The 13,226-nt window shown below is 39.2% G+C and overlaps 1 protein-coding gene across 1 annotated transcript in view; it reads right to left on the reverse strand.

The window, feature by feature from the left end:
* Positions 1-3,253: 3,253 nt before the first annotated feature.
* The window catches only part of RSPH14 (radial spoke head 14 homolog), a 103,217-nt gene continuing 93,244 nt past the window's right edge, over positions 3,254-13,226 (reverse strand). The window contains exons 4-6 of the mRNA XM_074887337.1: positions 6,011-6,236; positions 4,533-4,666; positions 3,254-3,543 (exon numbers count right to left, since the gene is read on the reverse strand). Coding sequence (XP_074743438.1) covers positions 3,302-3,543; positions 4,533-4,666; positions 6,011-6,236 — 602 coding nt within the window. The 3' untranslated portion in view covers positions 3,254-3,301. The remainder of the gene's footprint in view (positions 3,544-4,532; positions 4,667-6,010; positions 6,237-13,226) is intronic.

The following is a 13,226-nucleotide window of genomic DNA, read 5'->3' on the forward strand; positions in this document are numbered from 1 at the left end:
TGGGAGGAATTGTGTGTTACATTTTAATATACCCTGAAAAACTATTTTGTAGAATAAAAACTTACCTCTTAATTCAGGTTTTGTATAGTCAGGATTACAAAAGAGACAGTGTGATATTTCTCTGGTATAGCAGGTAGATTTGTGTTGTTGTTCCCTTGTCTCCCACACTGTGATGGGGTTTACTGCTCTGTGCCTGTGCTGTACACACTCCTGCACTGGCCTCCTGCAGTGTAACCCAGTAGGAGACACGGAACGTTTGGACACCAAGATAATACAGCTCTAGAAATGCCACAGACTAAAAACCAGTGTTTTGCAATAAATGGGATTATTTCTGCATTAGCTCATGTTCTCTGTAGCATTCTTTGCTTCACGTAGGTTGTTTAGCTCTGCCACCATTGTCACATATCATGCTGTGCTCCTGCAAATGTTTATCATCTGCAGTCCTTCCAATAAGTTACAGCAAGCTGCACCACACCAGAGCACGTGAATTTGAATTATAATATCTGTAACCCTTTTTTTCAGGATATATAGATTTGTAAGTGAAAAAAAAAATTAATAATGGTGCATGGCTGTTCTCTACACAGCCTTTGAATTTTGTTGTTTATATATGCAGTCCATGGTCAATATAGCTAATGGAATTACTGTTGTCATTGAAATATCATATTTTGTCAGATGTAATAGTGCCAAAGAACTGCTGAGACAATGGGGAAGGGCTAGCACTAGCATCCAGATCTCATTGTTCAGTTAAAGCTTTGTTCCATTTTTGTATTGTGTGTGTATGTAAGACAGGAATATTGATACCATATAGAGTCTTATCTGGAAAGAGTTTATATTGTCTTTAAAGCAATGGTCAGGCAGATGCTCAGGATGCAGTACTTAAGGTGCAAGTCAGCTAAATTTCTTCGAGTCAGAGCAATTCAGTCTGGACGGTCTTACTTCTACATCTGAACAAGCTAATTATTTTGTTAACTCTTTGAAGTGTGATACCTGAATTATTGGGGAAAGCTGTGACAGAAGTTTGGAACTGAGCTAAAATGATCATTGTTACTGCATTTTCCTGCAGCAGTTTTGTTAGTGTAGTTGAGACTACCATTCTCTGTTGTTCCCTAGTCCTTTACTGAACATTTACCATGTTATTAATCTGCCTGGCTCTCTTCTATTGAATTGAATGCACTCTGGCATCAGTATGTATTACGTATGAGTGCCTTATGTATGTAAAGTGTGTTTAAAAGGCAGAGTTCCTCCATGATTCTGCATAGAGGGAATGAATCCAACTGGCTCAATACTTTTAAATCACATCTTTATAGGAGAGGAATTTCACCCTTTGGTTAGTTTATGGAAGAGAAACATTTTAACTTTAATCACTCCTACAGAATACTTTATTTAAGGGTAATGCAGTTTGCAGTGTGACAGTGGGTTTCTGCAATGGAAAAGCAGCCCTGACAAATAACCCCTTTATACAGATGATGTAGGTTCTTCGTAGCTACAACTTGGTAACTTGTGGATATAAAAATACCATGTGAAAACAAATGGGACTTCCTGTGAATCTGAGTCAGCTGCACTATCACACCCTTCTTGGTTGTTGAGAATGGCCAGGATTTGTCCTGCTAGCTTGCTTCATTTCTTTGACCAGACCTTGTGTTAAATTACACACTTGGAACTGCAGACAGAGAAATTTGCAACGTATTTGCAGTAACCTGCCTTGACTACACAGTGAGTAAAATGCTACTGAACTTCCCACCACTTCAACTGCCCATCAGCTCTAAACACAGGAACTACCTTATTTCCTCAGGCAATTTGTCTTGTTGGATAGGCCTGCTTCTACAAACTGCTCAAACTTTCTATGTTATTCTCAATTCTATGAAGTAAAAGGTTTTTTAAAAAAAACTGTTGTTTTTTAAAGGAAAAAAACCCACATTTTTCCAAAATAGGGAATTGACATTTTCAGTTCTCTGTTCTGTTTATCTCCTCATCTGTCTCTTTAGACAGTTATTTATCATAGAATACTTGCAGTTGGAAGGGATCTCTGGAGATCACCTTGTCTCACTCCTGCTGGACTAGACTAACATTAGGATCAGCTTTCCTTCTTCCCAGAAGTGAGCCACAATGGCAAAACTCTTCAGTTCTGGCACAACACTTCCATTTCCATTATATTTCTTAACTTTTATACTCAAAGGATAAATTACAGCTGTACAAACCTGCAAAATACCAGGTACCAGCACAAACACAGAGGCACTTTTTTTCCATCCTATAACCAATTTCAGATAGGGTCAGACTGCTCATCTGTTAGAGGCAGTGGGGTCTGTCCTCAACAGAGCTTTACCAAGGGTTACCCTAGTAAAGTCTTTCTGACTTATTTTCCTTTTACCCTAAGCACATGGCAGCCCCGAGCCTGGCTCCAAGCACGTGGAAAGAGAAAACCTGCCTGTTGAGATCCTCACCAGCTTAGAAACACAGGAGCAATCACCGCAGCTAAGGCTGAGGGAGAGGCTGCTGACGCATACACCAAGAGCAGGGCTCAGAAGGGGCTGCAAAGTAAAGCAAAGGCTGCTATCAAAACTCTCCACAAGAAGTCATTAGCTGGGGGTATTGAGTGTCACATGGATAAATCTCATCACAGGGACAGGGTTAGGCTGAGGTGCTCTTAGCCCAGGGCAGCAGGGTCTGTCTCCACCACATGGGCTGCTGGCAAGTCTTGTCAGCAACTCCATTTGTTAGAACTGTGCTGATAAGTATTTGGTTATATTTTAGGCTGAGAAAGTCTCATAATTGACTCAGGGAAGCCCTTCTATGACATTGCCATTGCATTTTCTGTGATGATGCTCTAAATGGTTCTAATTCTCTGTTCAACAAATGTTTGCAGCAAAATTCATGTAGATTCCTGCCATTAAGTCAATTTCTCAGCATAGACAACACTGCTGCAGAGGTTAATTATGGACCTTTCTTTCTAATATAATTAGCTATTTATTAATGTTTGATAGGCTGAGGTTTAAAAAAAAAAAAAGGAGAGAACATTATGAAGAAAATAAAAAGGATTGGTTTCTTGTATCACAGGAAAATCTCGATACCTCAGGAAATAACTCCTAGTAGAGAATTCTAGACTTCCTAACTTTTTTTTCCCAATTATACTGCTCATGACCTGCAATATAGATGTGAAACTGTTGACAAATGACTTTTCAGGAGGAACTGATCCAGAGTAACCGAGAAAGAGAGTTTTGGTTTTGAAGGTCTCATATAATCACGCAACTTTTACAGCCAGACAACAACAGAGGGCAATAGATCTCTATGAAACATCACGTCTTCAGAAAGGTTTCCATTTGATGACGCTGATGGCAATTTTGGCAGCTCTTTTCACTGCCTCACAGGGATCGTTCAGACACTGCTGAAATGTATCTATATGATCTAGGAGTGTCTTGCGGCCCTCTGGTAGCTCAGCCAGCATGGTGAGGGTTTTGATTGCACTCAGACGGGCTTTGCTGGTTTCCTCAGCAACCAACTTCAGTAAAGGTGGAATGGCTCCAGCAGCTAGGGCTGAGAATCTCCCTGTAGAGAAATAAACTGGCTTTAAAATGTGTTATTACATATAATCAACATGCTTTTGAATTGCTGCTTTCTACTCCCTGCCCAGCTACAGCTCTGAACACCCCAGAAGGTACAGTGCGAAGAGGTAGGACAAGATTTTCTTTTGAAGACCAAGGCTAGCTGCCAGCTGGTTATTTTTAAGAAAAAAAAAGTCTTTCTTAGTTAACTTTATCTGCCTTGGACATTATTATTTAATCTGCAACAATTTATCTAAGAATATATGAGGCACCGAATGATAGGATAAATTATTTTGGGGCAGGGGGGGTTGATACCCTTAAGAACATCCTCTATTCTTTTATTTTTAAAGACTTCAAGCGCTGAGATCCACTCCTGTGTTTTCTTTGGAAGCCAGGGGGATGGCTGAAGAGGAGGACTGGAACACAACTGCTGTTATTAAGAGCCTTTTATGTCTAATTATTCATTCATCACACTGAAAATTTAGCAGTTAGTATTTTCAGTGTCATGTAAGCTACTTGGGAGAACTACAGACCTTATTAATATTCATTCATCTCCCAGCTGTGAGAGAGAAACTGCCTCTAACCACAAAAAGAGTTTCCAGAAAGTGGTGCTCCTCTGTTGAGGACTGGCGATTCTGAGTAGCTTCAGATATGGGGATCTATGTGTGGTCTGGGCTTGCACGGAAAATGTTCCCCTTCTGGAGCAGCACTCTGGAGGGAAATGATGCAGGTGGGGTAGATAAATAACTTCTTGACCTATTTCAGGTGAATGAAATGTGAAATACACCGTCCTCCTAGACACTATGGCTGAGGAACAATAGTTGTTTGAGACAGATCTAAAGAAATGTCCTAATCTTAAAGTTTCTTGAAGAGCTTTCATACTATCAGAAACTGAGGACTTGGGGGGTGGGGCAGGGCAAAAGTTTTATTATTAAATTGCCTTAGAATTTGATTTCTGAAAAGTATCCCAACAGAACTGCCTCTGTTCCTCACCCTGAGGTTTAACAGTAGCAAACATGAGTGCTCCTGCAGCACTAGCTTGGACTTGTGGATCTGTATCTTCCAGCAGGCTCACCAGCACAGGGGTAACCTCTTCACATAGCACGCTTTTTCCCTCTGGATGAGTACTGTGCAGAAAAGATGGTTAAGTTGCTTTCTTGAACTGTGTCTGCTACCCATGCAGCCACCCGCAGCCTCTCGCCATGGCCGGACCCCTGCAGCCCTCCTTTGTTTCATGACAACAGTGCTGACACAGTCCTCCTCTCTGTGCTCTCTGGAGTCACAATGTTCTGGCTGTTGGACAGATGGCAAGCACCACTACCCAGCCACAAAGAAAAGAAAGGGGATGTCTGTTTGTGCCTGGTGTCTATTAAATCTGTTTGCTGATACAATACTGATGATATCATATTAACCTATGTGTGTGGTCTTAACAAACTTTTAGGCTATTTTTAGGTGATGTTTGGAGATTTTTTTTTTACTTTCTACGATACACTGGAGATTGATGGGCAACAGCGTGTAACAGGATGTAGGATTAAGTGTGCTGGTGGTCCTAATGGCAATTTAGTTAGAAACCTGGCTGTTGAACCCTATACAGATTTTAAAACCTGCTAAATTAGGACTCTGCAATTATTTCTTCTCCCAGGTCAATTTTCTCTCTTTCTTTCCAGCGTCTTTAATGTGGGGAATATTTAACATGGCTCAGCTACTGCAGGGACCTAGAAGGTAGCTGATGTCCACAGTTTAGCTGCATTTTTGCTTTCTATCACTCATTTTATCTACGCTCTTTCTTTTCCTACAAAACCTTGCTTTGTTATAGGACATTAGGAAGTGTTTTGCACCGATTGGTATGTAAATTACATGATCTGCAGACCTTTTTAAGCTAGACATCTGTTGAGCACTTTTATTATATTTTGTGATTGCAGGATGGTGGACTTAAGCGTTCCTTTCATCCAGTGTTTGATACACAAATTGAATATAAAGATTGCTTTTTCTGATCCATCACTGACGTCTGTAGCAGCCTGGGTCAGAAAACTATTTCTGTCCTCAATCACACTGAAAGTTTTCCAGGACTTTTAATTTTTTGAGAGAGCGTGTTTATCCAAAACAATAAGGGAGCTTCTCCCTACCTCCATAGTGGTCAGAATCCTGTTTTCTCATGATTGCTCATGCAAGAATTTTTTCTCAGCAGTGCTGCAGCAGGAAAAAAATCCTGATTTCACTGCTAATGCTGAAGACAAATAGAAGAAGGAATGACATTTCCTCATCAGCCTCTGCTTTCTTGAGTGATTTATAGCAGTTATGATTTCTAGAAGTCTTCTATTTATGTGTGCATTCAGGCTGATATTGCTTTACGTGTGAAATGTGGCAGCTTCACTGTGTAGTGGAACACAACTGTAAACTAATGACATTGATTCACTCATGAAATGTGTTTTCTTGGGCTAAGTATTATAGACAGATTTCTTTTCCTTTACCCAATTTCTAATAGAACCCAAGCTGCTTTGCTTCTGATGGCCACTGATGAGTGTGTGAGCTTTTCCTTCAGGATAGTAACAGCACCAGTTGCTAGAGCTTCAGCAGCCTCCACACGTAGAGAGTTGGAGAGTGTATCAAGGATTAGCTCCTGGATTTCATCTGACTCAGTCTCCAATTTGAATACGAGTAAGGGAATCAAACCAGCATGCAGTATGTCAACAGCCCCTGCAGGAGGAGACGGATAAGGAACATGGGTGAGGTGTGAGTGCATTTACAATTTCCACTTTCACTTTGAATTTTTTCATAGGATCAAAATACATATGGTAACTCAGTTCCTTACACAGATGTGGGATTGAGAGATGGAAACTACTACAACACTGCTCTGTTCATAAATGACATTTTAGTATTGCTTCCTCGGGAAGCTTCCCCAACAGTCCTGTAAAGACATCAGCCCAAGTAATAACCAAAATGGCAATTGCTCTGATGTTCTCAGTTTCCCCCACTATAATATTGCTCTCAAAATTATTTGTGCTAAGAAAATATAGAAAAAAAAAAAAAAAAAGTCGCCTTATATCCAGCCTTTCTAACTGTTCTCAACATGCTAAGAGAGGCTGGGATGTGAGTTGTCAGAGTTAATACTTTGATTCTCCACTATGGTTTCTGTGGGGGAAGTCAAGGTTGTGGAAACTGTCAGATTCCTCACACATTTCTTTGTAGTAATTCTGTCACAGGGAAAATTTAAATTTTGAGCTTTCCAGCAGTCAGTACTCTTACACTAGCTCCTAAAGGAAATAGCATCAAAGGTAGAAAGATCGTCATTTGTCCTGAAAGTGATGTCTTTGCTATGAGCAAGTGTCTGATTTGTACCATGTCTTACACTTCACTAAGTCAACACTGAAGCAGCAATGCCATGGGAAAGCAGAAAGCAGAACGTACTGTCCACGAGTAGCTATGTGAAAACAAAATTCTCCAGCTGTCTCGTTGCTAAGACTGATTCTTTGGTTGCTAAGAGAAATGTGACTCCTTTCAATGTGATTCATATATGGTTAGATAAGGAAGTTTTGTGGATAAGAGTCATCAAGGTATTTTCAGATGGATCTCCACAGTCAGGGATAAAAGGACAAGTGGGAATGAGATTTTAATGGCCCTTGGTAGTGCATGGAAGACATCCCTCAACTTGACAATCAGGTGAAAAACATGATTCTAATCTAGAGGTTATTCTGTTGCACATATTTCTGAGGTTTTGCTGACATTGAACAACTTCTTATGTTACTAACTTATTAGGATCCACTTTACCAATGCAAATGCACTGGCTGTCTACCTTGCTCATGCTGGTAGACACACTTTTTAATTTCCCAGACAGGTTTCCATTACTATTTTTTGCACTTGCTTTCAAATATGTAATAGCCATTTTTTAACCCATCATCTTAATTTCCATTTATAGTTTCCTAAAACTCCCTCTTTTTCAGGACTTCCTTGCTAACTTATTTCAATTCTCTTGATCACTTTATCATCATATTGCCAGTATGTAGTATCAGCATTCAGGTTTCACTTCTTTGTGTCTGTGTCTTTCACTTATCTTCTAATATATTCAACCATACATTGAACTAGACAGGACTGCTTTCGTTGGCCCTTGAGTTTATTCCTTTCAGTTAATGTTTATTGACTTTCTTTGCCTCGGTTATCCCTCATTCATTGCATTTGCACTTCATGTCTTCTTTTGGTGCCAGCCTATGCTATTGCGCTGCAGTCCTGAGTGCAAAACATACAGCAAAGCCACTTTATGTCTTTCTGTTTCAATAAGCTGTCAAGATAATGTACAGAGAGTTGTTTAGGATAGCTTTTATTTTGTGCAGTCATTAAGCAGTATGTATTCTGTGGTCAGAAATCCCCATGTAACTAGTGGGTGCTTATTTTGTATGAATGTTCGGGCTGTTTTAATTTGTTTCAAATACATTTTATTTTACCAGGCCAGGTCTCTGTATCAAAAGCTTTCTTGTCAACTGTTTTTGTCGAGTTGTCCTATCTGGAATGCTACCATGCTACTAAAAGGAGCTTCCCAGATATAAATATAGAAACAAAGATGAATTGTTTGACCTTGTCAAAAGTCTCAATGTGGTGAAGAGAAAGAGGGTGGAGAGGAAAGGCCATCAACAACAACAACAAGAGACTACCTAACACTGAGACTGAAATTTCCAGGTGGAAATTCGTCATGGTTTTCCCAAGGGAACTAAAGGGTGAAAGGTCTAGGGAGGTAAAACGGAAAAGGGAGGAGACAAAAATCAGTTGAAAGTTGTTTGAGAGTTACTTGTAAATTAGAGCAGTCTCAGATTCTTGCATCTTACTGAGCAAGCAATAGCAGGGGAAGGTAAGCTGGTGTTTCTAGTAGTCCTATACTGAAAAATGTGGTGGCATCCTCAGGATCTTGACACTTCATTAAAATACTGCCCTTTCAGAGGTGATTTATCTGTTGCAGAGAGTGTTCTAGATACCCTGGGCATAGTGAAGTAGCAGGGACAAATGTTTTCAAAATGCAGTTGCATTTGCAGCTGCATAGTTGACATCACTATTGATCTGTTTTTCTGAGACCTTGTAATCTTCCCTTGGGCTGCTTTTTATCTGAGCACTCATCTCTTCCTTCTCATAACCCTCTGGCCACTCTCATCCTCCCTTTCCTGACTCTTTTTTTTCAAACAGGCCCAAAGAGGAGTTGCCATTTATTCTGTTCTCTCAGTATGGCTGCAGGGCATGTAAACAAATTAAATTTTGTGGAAGACAAAGGAGTCATTTATAGTGCATAACAGTGGTGTTTTGGTTTGGTTTTCAATTACATAAATCAATTAAATCACATTACAAATCCTTTTCCTTACAATTGTCAGTTTTCAATTCAAAGCCATTTAAATGTTTGTTTTAGTACGAAGCATGTGCCTCATGCACGGCCGCAAAGTGACCTACAGTGTAGCATAACATAGTAAAATAATATGTAAACACAGATTCTATATAATATGAATGTTTTGCTGACACCTCAGATGTCTCTCTGCGATGTTCACACAACTATTTGAAATGCTTAGTAACAGCATTTCTACTTAGGAAAGGGCACACAAGGAAAAGAAAAGCAGAGCCAGACACAATCGGAAGGAAAAATACTGCCTAGCATCATGGTGTGCTGTCAACACATCCAGGGCAGAGAGGCTGTGAAATCCCAGGGTGGGAGCTCGCTGGGAGTAGCCAAATGATCCTGACAAAATTTCTAGACCTAGCAGCCTTCTTGCTAGCACTGCAATAGTTTAGCACCACTTCAGAGGTAACAAAGTGTTTATTAAACTAGTAAGTGCTAGCATATATTGTATACATCTAAAAACGTAGTGCTTGTATAATGTTTCTTTTATAAGTGACAAGATGACCGCAGAAGATCCTTCCCTGGCACACCTTCCTCAATAACTCCTTGATCACTACTGTTTAAATTGAAAAAAAATTTTATTCTTTAGACTCTCTGAGAAGATTTCTGAGTCACCAGTCACAAGAGCATAGTTTGAGAAGCCTGCGCTAGCTAATTTAACATTAAGATTCAGCATTTTAAGTCTCAGTGCTTCCAGCATTAAGGCTGTGTCAGGGAGTAGATTAAATATAATACTGGGCTGAAATTTCTTTCTGGTAAGTTTGGAGCAGGAGGAAGACCACATTAAATGAAATAGAACTCACCTGCCTATAATCCATCAGCTTTATCAAGTCTTTTAACTGAAGAGGAAAATTCTGTTGACATCTTTGAAAGTCAGAAAATTTTTCTTTTCTTTGCAACAGTAATTCTCTGTCTTTCAATGATATTTTAACAGGAACAAATAGCAGTGTCCCAAAGGATGTCTATGTCTAGAGACAGACTATCTCTTAGCTTAAAGGACTGAGGAGTGTAAAGTCCCCGTTTAAATGAACTGAAGAGCTACTAGGGTATTAAGAGAACTGAGGAAAACACTGCAGATACTGGTATCGGACTAGAAATAGTAAACAACTCTATTTCAAACCATTCCAAATCTGTGCATGGGCTAAATGCATTCATCTTATGACAGCCCTAGGGATTTACCAGGTATGAAATCACAACCTTGACAGTAGTGTCTCTCATATCCTCACTAAAAATACAACAGCTGTAAATTTTATAACAGCATTGTGGGATCTGCTTTTGAAGCCACTGAGAATTTTTCCAGTACTAGAGATTTGGGGATGTTATCTGAATGAAAGACATAATAGAAATTAAGGTTACAAAAATGTTAAAAAGTCAGCGCTACACTGGAGAAGCACATAATGTGGCTGCCTCTGGGGATCCTTTAAAAACCCAAAATGTTTCCAGGATTAACAAGGAACAGGAAAGATTGGTCTGATAAACAAGAGGTTCCTAATCCTCAGTAAAGAATGAAAGAGACTCCTGCATATCTTCTTGTCGTTTTTAGAAACTTTGCTTCAGCGTGTGTGAAATCATAATATCAAAACACTACTGAAAATAATTAAGATAGAAACTACAACTAATAGATCTGCATTGGCTTCTCTATTATAATTTAGAAATTTAAGAAACAAATTAATTTATTTTTTAAAAAAAATGTCATTTTGGTAGTAAATAAGACTGCTTGTGACCTCCTGCTTGAAAGCAAAGGGCTTAACCATCTAAATCATTTATGCGCTATGAAAAGAGGAGTAATATCCAAAGAACTTAAAAATTCTGGTCTACAGAACGTCTTTTATCACAGCATCTCTAGAAACCCTGGGGATGGATTAGACAGAGTAGACTTGTGTTTCACACAGAGACAGTTTCCAACCTGAAAAATACATCTTGGATTCTGTTTTTATACAAGAGTTATCTACAGGGTAAGATCAATAATTGACCAAGACAAGTACCCTACTTCTGACTGATGTCAGTGTCAGATCCTTCAGTGTAAAATCACCGAAAACACCATGGTGGAAATAATGAAATATGCTCTTTGTTGTAGTAGTGCATAATCCATGAACTGTGGATTGCTGGTCATTCACACAGCGTCAGAAGGTAATCTCCAAAATGAAAGCAACTTTTCCTTCTTTTAATATAACGGTATTCATACATTATCATGCACAAGAAAGCGAACAATCAAAATGAAGGTGAAATAGAAGTAACAAAGTAATTCTGGCTTAAAAATTTTTTCCTAGCTCGAATTGTTAACAGTCTGCTTGCACATTGAAGTATAAGCACTGATATATTTTGCAGTGTTTTTATTTTGCCCTTTGCAAGAACTCTAGCTGCTTGCACCTCCCATATAATTAATCTTGTTTTCTAAATTTGAAACTTAACATACAGATACACTCATGATCACCCTGTGTACCTAAGTGTGTGAATGCATGTGCATATGTATAACATGCATTCAACTGATCTTGCATGCATTACTGGAATCAGGAAATTTCTTGGCTTTTATTTCTCTGACAAAATACCTTTCATTTATTCAGAGAAAGATTTTTAAAAATCATGAAAATTAAAGACTGAAAATAACCCAGAGGGTGTTTTTTTTCTTGTTCTTTTGGATGAAGAAGGAAATGTCATCCTGAAATTTATTGATTTCCTCTACAGGGAAGACTTTGCCAAAATGCACGAAGGAAGGAAAACAATCTGACATATGTACTGCTTGCGCCAAAGTCCTCAGATCAATTACTGTAGAGAAAATTAAAGCCTTGAGATAACTACTCCCAAAAAGCTGAGCCTAAGCCACTGAGTTGCTACCCCACTTCAGATTTTCCAGGTCAAAATTTGTCCTTTTTTTCTGCTGGTCAGTAATGGAGATGTGTAGCTATAAGATGAGACTAAAAGGGACCAGTGCAGCCCTTAACAGTAAGAGACTCTGCTGACATTCTGCTTGCACAAGTACCTGTTGTGAAATACAGCATTCACAGAAAACAGTGAATTTAGGGTGCATGACACAGAGAATGTTCAGAGGAGAACCTGGACTGGTACATTCACAAATACTAACTCAAATATTGGATTTTATACTTTATACCAAGCATGTACATCAAGAGTATAGAAAGTGTTAATAATTACTATAGCAAGTGTCAGTTAGAGAGAAATTGATACTGTAAGGTGAACATGACATCATCAGTTTGACAAATGTTCATATGATTATTACTTAGATTGTAGTACATTTTAGAGATTCCTATGGAGAAAGTCTGCTCTGTCACAGAGGCTTGTTGTAAAGATGCGTGGGAGACAGCTCATTTCCTACACAGATTATTGTCTAACTGGACAGGGCAAAAGGAGTGGATGGGAAGGAAGGAGGCAAAAAGTTGTTTAAAGTAATTCTTCAGGTCAATTGAACAGTTCAGAAATCATTAAGAGCCAGTTTATGACCACATTCCCTTGGTGCTGCTGCTCAACTGGTGGCCATAGCTCACCAGCAAGGGTACCACGCTCAGAGGGGAAGGCTGCAAGCTCTTAACCCTCCTGCTCGCTGCAGACCCAACGGCCTCTCCCCTGATTTCACTGGAGAGACAAACAGGGAGGTGGGCTAGGCTGGAGGCTTGGCAGGACGAGGGAAGCTTCCTCTGTGGGAAGCTCTATGAGAGCAGACAGCTTCCTCAGAGCCATGGATAAGTCTTGGTATTAATCATATTACTGTGGTGTCTAAAAATGCCTGACTGTTTGGAGACATATCCTTCAAGGGACTGGCAATGTTTTACACTAACAAAAACAGTTTTAAACTTTTAAGTCCAACTGCCTTACAAGCCCTTAATGCGAGAGAAATGCTCAACTGCAAGTTTTCAGTTTTCAGAACTTCTGCTGAGTGAACAGATTTTTAAAAAAATCTTTTCCTTCTTTTGGGGCAGAAGGCCAAAAAATTAAAGCAACACAAATGGAGTTCAAGAAAGAGTTTTGTAAAATACCTTAACTTCCCATGTGGAATTCTGCATTACAAAATGGCATCACATGGCAAAATGGCCATTATAACATCTTTAACATTCACCTTTTGCAACTAGTGAATTAACCTCACGCAGGCTTCAACGTAAAAGAGCAGTTGTATTTTCAGTTTTGTTCCTTAGGAGAGATATATAGTTAAGATGGTGAAAATGTTCTCTGAACTCCTGTAGTATAACTGAATCACAATCAATCAGAAACAGAGGTATATGAAATGGAAAGTTTCCTGCACAGATGTGATTATGCTACGGGCAACAATAAATAAAAATGAGAGTCTTAAAGGAACAAAATACCTA

This window comes from Strix uralensis, chromosome 17, assembly GCF_047716275.1.
Source record: "Strix uralensis isolate ZFMK-TIS-50842 chromosome 17, bStrUra1, whole genome shotgun sequence".
Taxonomy (NCBI): Eukaryota; Metazoa; Chordata; class Aves; order Strigiformes; family Strigidae; genus Strix; species Strix uralensis.